General features: G+C 34.2%; 1 protein-coding gene across 1 annotated transcript in view; it reads left to right on the top strand.

Annotated features, from left to right (window-relative positions):
- Positions 1-1,695: 1,695 nt before the first annotated feature.
- LOC149774340 (uncharacterized) overlaps positions 1,696-15,007 on the top strand; it is a 50,866-nt gene continuing 37,554 nt past the window's right edge. The window contains exons 1-3 of the mRNA XM_089945499.1: positions 1,696-1,793; positions 1,877-1,958; positions 12,714-12,884. Coding sequence (XP_089801625.1) covers positions 1,757-1,793; positions 1,877-1,958; positions 12,714-12,884 — 290 coding nt within the window. The 5' untranslated portion in view covers positions 1,696-1,756. The remainder of the gene's footprint in view (positions 1,794-1,876; positions 1,959-12,713; positions 12,885-15,007) is intronic.

Here is a 15,007-nt window from a genome sequence, read left to right as displayed (position 1 = left end):
CGATATGACTTAGGTAATTTTTAAAGTCTTCTTACTGCACAAATTAGGACCATGATTTATTGGTCCGATTAAATCTAGTACTCGTACAATAACACATTTTTGCCTGCTAAATTCTTGTCCAAAACCACCCCTTACTGCATACAATATAATTTTATAATGAGACACAAGATATTCGATTCTATCATGCATATCTTGTATCCTTGTATACTTAGTAACTAAAGAAACAAATCATGCCGCGATTTGAAGAATTCTTTTCAACATAACCCCTTCCTGTCAAACACACTTTCTCTAAGAAGCAAACCAAAACTATCGATTGCTGAATTATTGTCAAAACCACTGCATTGTGTCATACTTGATAATTTATTTGTTATTTCAGTGTGAAATATTTGTATCAATTAGAATATTGAGCGCGTATCATTACGTCTGTATAATTATGATCGCTGAGGAAAATATGAATGGAAGAAAGAATGAAACAGGTAAAAGTAAATTTTTATTGCACTGATATTACATGTAGATAAATCCATGAAACACATGTAATAAAACAATATTATATGTTATTGATTTATCCATCACAATTTATGTTCTATCTTCTTTGTTTTGAGATATATATTAACACTATCACACCATACATATTTGAATTTATTACTTCAGCTCACCCTAAGATCTATCCAAGCTCACCCTACGATTACTACAGCTCACCCTAAACTTGCTCCAGTTCACCCTACGATTATATCAGCTCAGCCTACGATCTCTCCAAGTTCACATTACGATTGCTCGACCGCTCCGGTGGCCTAGTGGTTAGAGCGTCCGCCTTGGAAGCAGAAGGTCTTGGTTTCTATCCCGGCCGAGTCATACCAAAGACTTATAAAATGGTACGAACAGCTGCCTCGCTTGGCGCTCAGCATTAAAAGACATCATGCTACATGTCTGCGGCATGATGCCCCAGTGCTAGACATCACTACAAACTGTCACACTGCAGACATCGTAGAAATATGACTGAAAAATTGTTAAAGCTACGTTAAAAATCCAAATGACACACACACCACACACATTACAATTGCTCCATGTCACCCTACGATCTCTGCAAGCTCACCTATGATTGTTCCTGTTCATCCATGTTGAACGATTTGGCGTGTTATTAGGCTGATAAATCAACCCTTCACCCATGATGATGTTGATATTGTCCATCAGTATCAACATTGATTTGGGGATTGATTTATCGGACTAGTGCTATATTACCGCTCGTATTAACATTTCCCTGCATGGAATCGGCACGATTGAAAAAAAAAAAAAAGATTGACTTTCTTATCGAGATCATCCGATGTGCTGTCCAGAGCTGCCTGATCCGATAAGTGCTCCAAAAGAAGTGTAGGACATGATTAATATTAAAAACGAATATCATTAATTTCTATACCAAGACGAAGACGAAAAATGTAAGGACCATTTTCTGGTAGTGTTATTTTGGAATTCGCTACTGTCAAATTTAAAAGCTGAAATCATTGCTGAATAGTTTATGAATATTTGCAATTATTATCTACCCCCCCCCCCCAACAATACGCCTAACAATACATTTTGATACGCACAGTGAGAGATATAAATTAGTATATTATTATTATTATTATTATAAATTTAAACAAGTGTCTTACGGTCAGTCTTGATCGGGGTTCGGATAATAGTTTTTCTTTCACGAACGTCACTTCCGGCAAACTCTAGCTTCTCACCTAGTAAGACATTATTGGTTGACTGGCGGTAAATAATGGAAAATCGAGAGGATATTTTAGATGCTTTAACCAGTAAGTATGACACACATATATTGTATTTGTTACTCAATATTCGTAGCAGACCTTTACTATTCACACTTTACGTTCTGTTACAGATTTCGAGAAGAAACCAAACGAAGAAATCCCTGAGCTGTTGGAAGAATACCTTCGTCAAGTTGCAAAGTCAGGGGAAACAATGTGCGTTCAAATTCTTTCGTAAAATTTCTTCAGATATGCATTTACAGTCAATGATTAAAGTGGCATCTTTATGGTCAAGTTGTTTTTCCCTAGGATCATTTGGCTTGCTTTAAAGTAAAGGCCAGGTTTCGGTTAATCGTAGGAAGTCAAGTTCGCAATAAAAATAGTACAAGTATCTTACTAAACAAAGTCAGTCGGTTATTTTGTTTAACTGACTTCAATCGTAAAAGGTTACAGGACTTTACAAAATACAAAAACAATAACTGACCTGCCAACCCTCACGATTTTGGCGTGAATTTCACAACTGTCGATAGCGATTCACGGATTCACGCCGCATAAAAAAAAATGAATTCCCGATTTCATGTTATTGACCTTGCATTTTCACATTTTTTCGTATAGTCAGAATAGCATTAATGGTCACTGATACCCATAACGGTCCTGTATTGCTAGTCGCGATGTTAGTAGAACTATATCCAGTTGTTACAATGTGCCCTGTAGTAAGCATTGTAAAGGATCTAATCTGTATTTAGAACAGGAGTTTTACAAATACTCGTGAAGAAAACGGGCCCAACTTATTTTATTTTTTAATGGCACATGTACATCCTCATTAACTGCAATTCATTTTTTAATCAAACACCAAATGAAAACAGCTTTTTTTAAAAAGAAATTTGTGAGATATTGAAAGATTAGCATGTATCATAATTTGCTCGAGTTCATATTTTTCTGTGCATGTGCAGACATCACTAATTGTTAATCGTTTGATGTTTCATCATGTGGATTTTTAGCATTTCTTAATTAAGCTACACAACAGTTAAAATGTTTTCACCTCCGCAGAAAAAGATGTTTCAGCAGAAGTGAAATAAAGGTTCAAGTACAGCCATCAAACATCGATAAACATTATGCTTTTTGTACAGTAGTGTCCCGTGAATTTTAGAATTGGGAATTTTACAAGGGCTAATATTGTTGCTTACAAGGCACCGATAAACAGTTTTATCAGCGCTGCCATTTGCTTAGAAGAGCCTGGATGTACGAGCAGCCTTTCCAGGCTCTATATAAAATGACAGTAAACAAGAAGTAAACTTGTGATGTTGCAGTTAGTTCTAAAGGAAAACAAACAAATGTCAAGATGTATGAAAGTAATTTGTAATTCGGTTTTAAATGCTAGTAAGAAAAGATATTTAGACACAAATTAGTATTTAAAAAATGACTTAAAAAGGCTGTTATTTGTGTTTCCTATTTTACTAATTTTAAAATTAGGTTAAGCATTTTATTATTATTTTTTTTAAAAACAAACATTATCTATAAATCATAATATTTCCAGCACTTCAAAGTACTGGATAAAACTGGCTCAGTTATAGTCTGACTGTACCAACCAATTTGTTTGTTGGGAAAGTCCATTAAGAATGAAAGGTGCAGGGGATGCCAGTATTAATGCCATTCTGGTCACAGTCATGTTAGAAATTATAAATCAGTGATTCAGTTGACTTAGTTCTGTGCACTTTTTATCACATTAAACATTTTTGTTATTGAAATCGGTGGGGGGGGTACAAGCAAACGGGGATGCATAGTCAGACTATAGATACACAAATCAATTTCGGCAATGTGATTTTTTTAAAAATCATTTTATACCATTGGGGAAAAAGTCGAGGGTCTGCAGTGAGAAACTGGGACATTCTGTCAACTGGAAACATTTTTTTATTTGCCTAATCAAATATGACTTGATTTCCTACAGTTAAAGCTTCACAGCACACGTTAATGCCATTTTTATAACTTGCATTTCAAGAACAACAACTCTTGCTTAACTTTACAGTGTACGCTTGCACACTTTGAAACTGTTTATCTGTGTATTTACCTGTTATAAATGTACTATATAATGATAATATTATATAGTACATGTATAACATAAATTGTAAGCAATGATACAAGCCCCCGTGAGCATGTGACAGTAATGTGAAAAAGCATACAGCTTACAAAAAGCACATGGATATTGGAAAAATGAAGAGCACCCAGCAGATTTCGGCTCAGGAGTACTTTAAGCCATCTACTCAAGTTCTGCAAGTTACCAATGCTAAAGCATTGTTCGTAAGTTTTCTTGTTGAATATAACCTGCCTTTCTCAGTTGAGATCAGCAACAGTGACTGTGAAAGAGTTATTTCCTATTGTAAGAAAAAATAAGACAAACTTTAATGCCTCCTTGGGTGCTAAAAATTGGCAAGTTTTAGTCACCAAGATTAAACAGCAGGCAAGAAGCCTGAACTGTTTCGAAAACAAATTTACCAATGCCAAATTTAGGACGTTCAAGTTTGCTACAAATAATTTCATGACAAATAATGTGTAGTTTGTGTACATCAGTAAATTTGGTTGCAAATAAATTTTTACTTGTAATCAGTGTAAATAATATGTTTTAGTTTAATTTGGGATTTTCATTTAACGCATTACTGTCAAAGTAGATGAAGCTAGTGACATGGTATGATTGTTCACTAACTGTGTTCAAAATTCACTAATTTTTATCCCTCTTCACTAATTGCGAGAGAAAAAAAGCCAATCGATGAAGACCACCCATAGGAAAGACTGAGACATCAAGAATGATAAACAATCAAATACCATTTCAATATTCAGTGATCTTTATTTCAATTACTGTAATGACTGTAAGTCTTGGGTCATGAAAACAATAAATAATTTTTTGTGTCTCCAAGATTTATGCGCATTTAAAAATTATAGCATTTTTGGTGTCCCCACACTTACAGACGTAAAATAAGTCTAGACAAAATTGGCAAGATTCTGATGCTGCACACAGCAGTGACAGCTCATGTTCATTTACTACGTGTTGTTGTTGTGGAGTTTAATGCCATTTTTCAGCACAATATAGGCTATATTTGGCAGCCAGTATTAATTGTGGAGGAAGAAACCAGGAAAACCCCGGAAAGAACCACTGATTCATGAGAAGCTACTGGCAAGTTTTCTCACATACCCACATAAGCCGAACCCGCAACTCGAACCCACGCAGGCATCATTTACTACATTAAGAAACAGTTATAAACTACCATGATTGTATTTATTTTATTTTGCATGTGCACATTTTCTGATTTTTCCAACATGACATTTATATAAAAAAAAGTAAATAAAAAATTCCAATTATTCACGGGGCGCTGAGAGTTTTCCAGGCGACCGGTACTGTAATATAGTGTACAGACCAGTACTTACACTGTGCAAATTGTATATCCTTGTTTATTCCCCAAAATACTAGATGCGGATGTTTGCTTTATTCATCACTTTTACAGAATCTCTTTCTTCCAAATCACGTTTAAAATAAAAATGTCAGTTGCTATTTATTTTGACCCACATGCTCAAGAGTTACCGTTTTTCAGAGATATAAGTGATCCAACAACATATTGTAAAGCATGAAATGACACACATCTTTAATTATGCAAATTACATAACCAGTATACAGTATATTTACTTAACTGAACATCATTCATACATTTTAGTTTTGTCTCTAAGCTTACCATAACACAAATTCGTAACTTTCAACACAGTATTCATTCAACCATTGATTTTTGATAGCTGGTTGTCTTGGTGTTTCCTTTTGTTTATAATTGGCAGATTTGAGTTTTGGTTTCTGACAGGAGATCAGGTAATTGTTTGATTCATGAAAGTGGCATGTGATAAGGCTGATTTTTGTCTGGCAGCTGTGTGGGTAACTTTGTTCTACAATGTTACTCCACACAAATTAACTGTTAGAAAATCTAAAACGGGTTGAGCAGGATGAGATGCCCTGCCAAATAGCGGTAATATATTATTTGGCCACCCCCCCCCCAATTATGTTGGATTGACTAACCACTGACATCAATATCATTGTAAATCAATTAAGGTATGAACACTTGCTCAACTGAGTAGCATGATTACTATAGCTGAGTAAACATGTGCTTACTTATGGTCACTTACATCAAAGAAAACTACATTTTGAGTGTTTTAAGGTATTACAGTTATTTTCATGGCATTATTTCTGGAATTTCTTTATTCTATTTTGGAGGTATTATTTAAGTTTAGCCCAGTTGTGCCTATAATTCAAATCCAAGGGATGTACTTCATTTAGTGCAAGTCAAAATCTTGAATGTACATGCGGTGACACTATGATGTAAACATGCTATAACCGTAATGCGAGTGTTGAACCAAGCGCTATTGTTCACTCATGTCATACATGGAGCACAGTTTTAACCAGTTAGGTATTTAAATTTCCAAAGCAAAATAAAATCTAATTACTTGTGCATTGATACAATATTATAATGCATTAATGCTGAAGTGAAGAATAAAAAATGGAAGACAAAAGGGATAGGTTACTATTGTAAATTCTTACATCAACCTACTAGTGCTCAACTCTTAACATCAGTGAAATTATGCCCATTTTTATTGGGTAGAAATAAGAAGGAAATAGATGAAAATTAAATATATTTATTGACTTTTCAAACAAATTATATCATTGTATAAATCCCCCATGCAATAGTTCATGATAATTGTCCCTTAACAACCTTGGTCACTTTCTAAAAAATGTTATGATCAAGAAAATACATTTATCGATTAGTGGAATAAAATGTTGATGGTGTCCCAAGACGTATAGGACATGAAAATATTGCTTTAATTTTGTGTCCCAACATTTATAGGTCATACAAAATTACTTTTGAAAATAAATTAGGGTGTCCTAAGAATTATAGTATTGGAAGATTTACAGTCATTATGGTGTGTGTGTGTATATATATATATATATATATATATATATATATATATATATATATATATATATAAATTTGAAAAGTCTTGTATATTTCGTGCATTTAGAAAACTTGCATGCAGACTAGACAAGAGGTCCACCTTTGAGCTTCTCTTGAGCAGTGTAAATTATTCCTACTGTTTAAACATGAACAGTAGTCCTCTGAGGTATGGACAGTTAAATTTCAGATAGCAGCAGCTTTTGTTTAAAACACGAAGAGCAAAAAATAAAACACCGAATATACACTTTAATGCATGCCACATGTTTTGTCGTAAGCAGTAATGAACCAATTATGAGATTGAATGTACATGTACACAACTATCAGTTAAATTATGAAGGCACATGTACTGTAAGGGACTAGCAATTAAAATTTATGGGGCTAAGTTATCATTTTTGGCTGATATGTTTTATTATTTCATTGATCACAAGATATGTTTTTTTAAAAGTAAAGCAAAGAATGGCAAAGTGGTTTTTTTTTGTAGCACATACCAAAATAAGACTATTTTGCAAGCAATTACTTCCCCCACCCCTGTTAGAAACTTAAATGGTCTCTCTCCAGTACTTGGCTTCAGCGGATGATCAGCTGAAATCAAGGCAGCAACCATTATAAACACTGTTATAAAATGTTAGCATTAGAAAATGTCAATGTCGGCTTGGTAAACATGTGCTTCAGTCACATGGATGACTTAGTGCATTGCACTTAAAATACGTAGCTCAAACTATGGTCTAGTCATTAACAATGGAAGTTTTGCTGGTTGGCATTTGAATAGTTAGTGAATGGTGACCGCCCAAAGAAAACCCAAAATGCCATATATGATTTACAATCAGATGCCATTTGAAGAATCAAGTAATATTAATTTCTATCAAATATATTGGGACAATTAAAAAGTAGAAGTAAAAAGTCTTGTCTATTCTCTACATTTAGAGAAGGTTGATCATTCTTTTGCATGTTTGCACTTTTACTTATTTAAAGAAATCTGAAAAGTCTTATACCCTGACTTGAGGAGAGGCCTATCATATTGATCTTCTCTTGAACAGCAAATTTATATTGCTGTATAAAAACATAAAGTAATCCTTTAAGGTTCCATTTTTGTTTTCTAAAAAACACCCAAAACAACAAAAACAAGAGCAGATTTTGAATTTAAGAAGCATGTAATGAGCCAGTTACATGGCTGAGTATACATACCCGTTCAGTTTTAACTACACGTGCACTGCAAGGGAATGGCCATTTAACTTGTGGGGCTTGATCGTTCTTTCTGGGGGAGGAAAATCTTTTTTTGTTGCTCTTACATTCTTCACAAGATAATTTTATTTCAACTAAGGAAAGGCATGGTGTCATTTTTATAATACAATCCTCGAGTTTAAATCACCCTTTATAATCCTGTGATTGGATGTCAGAAGAAATAGTACACAATATTACTGAGAACTCACCAGGGTTGGATCCAAAAAAAAAAAAAGGTACAGGCATATGTCACTTGAAATTTGACTATTTTATTTATGCACGTTTCCTGGGTATTGTGCACACTTTGAGTAAATAGAGATACATTTGCTTTGGTGCCTTTTCGAGGAAAGTTGGGGACCTTTTGAAATTTGCCTCCCCCCACCCCCATAAATTGACTGATCAGGGGTCCAGGAACTCATAAAACAACTTTGACCATACAGCACCTTTTGAATTCCACAACATAGCATTGTCCCTTTTGTTTCTGATCTTCATAATTGCATTTTAAACCTAAATCTTTAATAACATAATATTTAGTCTCTCCTTTCTTTGAATTGTATATTTTCCTGAATATATTTGCCCAATGGTTTAAGAAAAGAGACAATCTAATAAAGTGGTACTTCCTAGACTTGCCGATGTCTACCATTATTTCCCCATCTCAGGTTCACTAACGGTTCCAAACTGATTTTTATGGGGAAAATAATGTTCATGCAGCAGTTAAAATATTCCTGTTACCGATTCTATTCTTAAAATACAAATTGCTATTTACATAAGTTCTAAGTTTTAAAACACAAGATAGGCAGTGATGGTTGCTAACTTACTTGAGAAAGGGTTAATGGTCAGTCAGCTGTAACAAATCAAGCCTGCATTTCACCTTGAGCTATAACATAACCCTGGAACTAACCTGCCTAAGGTGAGGGGCGTGTAAAAAAAATGACAGTTATTCAATGTACTTTTGACAAATCACAGGGCAACTTGTTTTCGCATTTCTAACAGAAGAAGGTGAAAATTACAGTTTTAAGTTGATCACTTCACCTGGTAGTGTGACCCCTATGTTCATATATATATGTGGCTTTGTATAGAGGACATCTTATGGTGTTTAGTTGGTCCAAAATGAATATCATGCTGATCATTGATCTTGGCAGTCCATGGTCTGACATCTTATCACTTCAGAATGCTTAGTTAGTATCACATACATTTTGTTCATTCATAAGAGTGTCAATCCCATTAAGGCTTGGATTTACAAAGAGAAATCAAGTTTTTATACCACTATTCACCAGTATAGCCACAAATTTTGGTCATTTGATAATTATTTATATTTTCACAACCTCAGTAAACGAACACCTCAAGGATATCCATAATGAAAGGATACCCCAGTCTCTAAACATTTTAACCAATCTGACCACAACATAAACTGTGCTGAGTATCGGATATTGTATCACTGTTGACAACAGGGTTCCCACATCCACCTGATTTTTAAGGAGGCCTTGAATCCAACTAGAATATGAATTCAGCAAAAATATCCTGGAAACCTTGAAAATGACTTTTTTCATAATATGTCCTGAAATTTGATTTTTAAAAGCTAAACTGAAACTTTTGTTAGAGAAAATATGTTATTTTTCCACTGCAACTTTGCAGTGAACAATTTTGCAACAATCGTCATAGTACAACAGTACCCATGGTTGAGTCTGGTAACTTATAGATTTTTGCATACCGTATTTGCCTGCTTATAGGTCGATGTGGCGTGTAGGTCGAATTGGCAAATTTGGCAAATTTTCTATCCTTCATCCTTATATAAGTCGATGTGGAGTATAAAACGAGGCCAGATCAACACCTTGGATACTGTTTTTCACTTTGTTCCACACAGCATCGCGAATTTTATCCTATCTGTAACTCAGTAACCTTTCCAGTCAGGATCATTAAATGTAACTAAAAGTATTTAATTTATTTCACAAGAAGTATTTTAAACATATTATGTACTTTTAACTACATATAATGATGCTGACCCGAAAATTTATTGAGTTACAGATAGGATAAAACTTGCAACATTGTATGGAATTAAATTATAGTAACTTCCGGTTTCATAAATATTAAAAGTATCACTGTATGTTATTTCAGGTTACCGTCAATAGGAAGATTGCATCATTAATACTAAAATGCATTTTTGGGGGAGGGGAGATACAAAGAGAAGGATGCATATGTATTTCATCGCATTTTTCTTTTTGCACCTCGTGATCAAAATCAAATATAGTCTAATATATGAGAGAATTCAACTCTTTGTCAATGTTTTTGTTCTTTTTTTTTTGACATGTCGCTGAAGCTTTTTGTTAAAGAGAGAAAGCAATAAATGAAACAGTAAATGTAAACTATGAAAGTACATACCATACTCCGTCAGGGTTTAAAAATTCACAATAGTTATATGCATATAGTCTCCATCAGGCTAAATCCCAAGAATGACCATTTTGCATGCTGTCTAATTTTCTTTGCAAGGATAACGACTTCTCCAATTCCAACAATTAAGATTTTGTTTAAAGTGCATGTACTCTTCCTGTACTGAGGTGACAACTGTTTTTGATCTTTGCTCATGTTAGATGTACTTTAAATTACTGTCATTTCCCTGGGCAAGTTCAAAATTGTCAGGGGCTGAGAAATTTACAACAGTAACCACCTGGCATTTCCTTTAACTATATGGTATGGTATTCATAATACCCATGGGTATCCTCATTTCCCTTTTAGTAGTCTTGCTACTCTGATATGGTCTGCAGAATCTTGACCTCAAACAGGTGTTATCTTGGTATGATTGGAATGACTGAATACAGCCATAGCATATTTAATTAGCATGTAAATACCATTATAAAGCTATGTGATTCTTGTAATAATGGAAGTGGAAACAAAAATTAGAAGGGATTGCTTAACTAGTGGTATTAATTGATAATGGAATATGGTACTGCACTTGTACACAAGTTAAATCAGTCATCAGGTAAGTGAACAATACAGATTTACAATTGTGAAGACATCTGTCTGTCTCTCAATGGGGCACACAGATTATTTGATCATTAGGTGCAAGAAGAAAATTGTGATGGAATAGGTCTTTGTTATGGTTATTCATCTTCGAACTTGTAAATTCTTGCACATATATATGTAATTAAATTTAAACAGTGTATACTACAAACAATGTACATTACTGGTGCATGCTGCTTTAGCACAATTACATCTGATTTATTATGATTTTTAATACTGACGATCATGTAATTGTAATTTTTATTATACTCACTGTGGGATCCTATATTTGTTCATAAATGATCTCTTCCCTAAAATGAAATATTTTTTACACATTATTTTTCATACTCATGGAGAATTATTTTCCATACGAAAAATATGATAAAGCGATTCAGATGACATAATCCATATATAAGTCGATTCAGAGTAAAAGACGAAGCCAAGATTTTCTGGTCAAAAAGTATCGTCGTGTAGGCCGGCAAATACAGTACACGTCTTCACCAGCAGTGTTGTGTCTTTAATAAAGTATCAGACTTTTAAAATGACTCCTGAAATTTATAATTTTCTCCTTAAGATCTCCTAGAAAACACCTGGAAAATAAAAAAATCATTTTGATGCAGGAACCTTGTGTCAAACTGACTCCACTGGAAATATTCCAAAATCAATTGATCTTTGAACATTTGATTGATTCTAAAGCATGCTATCTATTAATAAGAGCTAAGCTTTCAAGTAAACACCCGGGTCTTATGGGTAAACCATTTGCAAAGTGTTAGATCGTGAGACCGTTAATTGCATCTTTTGCAAACAAATGAATAAATCTAAAATATTTAGAAGCAACTTTACAAACCTCCAATATTCTTCAAAATTAAGAAGTAGTTGTTGTTGTGGGGTTTAACACCGTTTTTCAGCACACGATAGGCTATGCATGGTGGTCAGCATTAATGGTGGAGGAAGAGCCCGGGAAACAAAATTAAGAGGTCATTGTACCACATAAATTGTTATTTACTGACCCACCTGTTATCTTTATGGCAAACAGTATGTAGGTGAGACTAAAAAGGAATTCTGAGATCTTAAAAATATAAACACCCACATTCATCTGTGTCCCAGCTGCCAATCAAGAGGTTGCAAAACTCGTGGCATTCCATATTTTTTAAATATTTTTATTTGTGTTTTTAAGTTTAAACTTGATCAACCCATTTCTTTTTAATCTTTTTTTAATACTTTTTTTATAATTATTGTCATGTCTTGCAATTAACCTTAGTATCCATAATAAAAAGCATACCCCAGTGTCTAAATGCTTTTACCAATCTGACCACAGCATAAACTGTGTTCAGATACAGGTAATAGTAATCATCCAATCTGATCCAGAGCTCTCTTAGACTCTAGTAATTGCATTAATTGGAAAGATAGAGGATTTTATTGGACTCATGCTAATTATTTACTCTACAGCCATTAGGGATCAACATCTCTGTTTAAATGGCATTTCTAACTTACAAGTGGGAATCATTTTTGACATACTGTACTTGTTATAACTTTTTTGAAAATCATAACAAACTATAGAATGAAAAGTATAGCTATTTTTGAGGAAGAAGAAAAGATCCCTTGTGATAATGTTTTCCCCTCTGTAGTTTAATTTTCACTGGGTAAGATTTATTTTAGTGCAAAATTATTTATATTTTCATTTTTTGCAAAGAATGATGTTTACATCAATTAATGAGTTCATGTTGTGGAAGCCAAAAGATGACAAATGACAATCTACTTTTTACAGATATCCATGGCACCGTCTGAAGCGGCTGTTTGTTAGTAAACTTGATCACGTCATCATGGAATTTTACCATGAAACCCCAGCAGACTCCATACCAACGTATCCTAATGTGGACAGTGTGCCCTTTGAAGACATGAGAAAAAGGATACTTGATGCATTAGAAAAGTTCCATGGGTAATTTTTCTCATTTGAACAGTATTTATCGAGGAATAATTTTTGCCTTTGTTATAATTTATCATTTTGTATGAGAGAAGGTCATCTCATTACAAAGGTCTTTATGCAGAATATGATTTTATGTTACTACGTGCAGAGATCGGCTATCTTGATTTCGTCCAATCTGGCATGTCCATAAAAGTTTTGTTCACAAATGAAATGTGGCAGGCATATATATATATGTGTGTTTGTGTGTGTAAATATATATATTTTTGCATGCATGCATATATAAAATATCTCATTTGATTTTCAGCAGAAGACGTCTTTCAGTTTTTCTTCAGATATGTTATCTGATCATATTACCTTAGGACAACCATTACTTCCTTGCAGATTAAAATTTTCATGAAAAAAAACGTTATCTGCCCACCTAGGTGACAGATAGGTGATCTCTTCTTGACAAAAGATATTCGCATCATTTCCCATGAATATCTCAGTTACTACTTCCACTTGTGCCAAGTCACACATTCTTTACAGAGACTTTGTAAAATCCACTTCCAATTTCTGGAAGAAAAACCATTTACAAGTTGGAGGAGTCTTCACTTGAAAAGAGACATATACTCTAATATTTCCGACTTTTCTTTCTTCCTCTGATGAGAAAGATCTGTCCTTACATGATCACTGTACTATCATCACACACTTAATAGTACTTACATACTTGCATGGGTAGCCTATATGTCCCCTCACATAGTTATGGATGTCATTGAATATTATATGTGCATGCAGATCTGGTATGGGCTGCAGAAAACTTAATATTTCCACTACAGACAGATCCATACAGGTAAGTTTTCTATACCATTCAGTGTATCCTCCAGAGGTGTAAAATTGAGGGTTAAAAAAAACAACCTAGGTGTCAGAACTGGAGGTCAAATAAAAAGTGGGGGGGTAAAAAATGTACTGACAGATTTTCATCTGACTTTTTCAGCTTGAAATAGGATATTGCAACTTGCACAACATTCTCTCTCTCTCTCTCTCTCTCTCTCTCTCTCTCTCTCTCTCTCTCTATCTCTAAGCATACAAATAAAACAACATGCACAATTAACAAACAGTTGCATTGTCCACACAAAGAATAATTTTATTAGTTCATTTTTCTTTTAAAGTCATACTTTTAACAGTCTCCTTATAATCATCTTGAAGCAGTATTATAGACCAACGCATTACATACAAGCCAATACAAAAAGCCTAATAAATCTTTTTAACCAAATGGCAGTTAATTTACTGCACGTCACAAAATGTGTGCGATCATTGGTTTCATTGTACACATTTATCCAAAAGTCAGTGAGGCTAATGATTCAGCTTCTTGCTAATAAGTTACACTTGAAATTTAAGATCTTTATTTTATTGCAGCAAAGTTAAAAACCAACAAATCTGTAATGACCCGCTGACTTTGTAATCCAAGTAACGCATTTGTCTCGGCAAGTTTACCAATTTCTTTGTTGTGAAAGAATGTCATGGGTTATAATGTGTTCTCCAGATATCTTGTGGCGAATGAGGGCAGATTGTTTAAAAATTCTAAAACCCTGTCATGAAAGGATTATTCACTTCCGTATTCTTCGCAATCACGTGATCAGAAGTCACACCAGTAATCTTAATGGATGTGCCATATTCCAGTCAAGGAAATTATTTTCTCCATTTTTCATTAATGTTAGATCCACAGTTACTCTTTTGTGCTCTGCTTCTTTCACTTTCTTCACTAATGATTCCTAGTGCATGACGTTTTAATCTGGAGATCACTTTCTAGTGCAACAAGCATTGAGGTTAAACATCTAGATGACCTTGCTGTGCTCGATGAAAATCACGTGAGAGCTCGCGAGATTAGGAGAAGCAACTCCGTCATAACATTGCCTATGCGAGTCTGGTTCCTTGTTTCGTATGGTCCCTGTGTTGCACTGTGCTATATGAATAGACAAGCGCAACTATGGAGTAAACAAAGCGGGGAACCAGTCAATGCCTATACTCAAAGTATACACAATGCCATCCCTCATCCAATGCATTGGATATTAAATAAATTCTGATCACAATATGTGAATCCTTTGCACAAATGTGCGTAAAGGGAATCATTGCCAATGTAGTCTTATCATCCATGT

Source organism: Sinohyriopsis cumingii, unplaced genomic scaffold (assembly GCF_028554795.1).
Source record: "Sinohyriopsis cumingii isolate HCF-2022 unplaced genomic scaffold, ASM2855479v2 utg000349l, whole genome shotgun sequence".
Lineage (NCBI taxonomy): Eukaryota > Metazoa > Mollusca > Bivalvia > Unionida > Unionidae > Sinohyriopsis > Sinohyriopsis cumingii.
The sequence above is the reverse complement of the archived record's forward strand: the minus strand, read 5'-3'. Positions and strand labels throughout refer to the sequence as shown.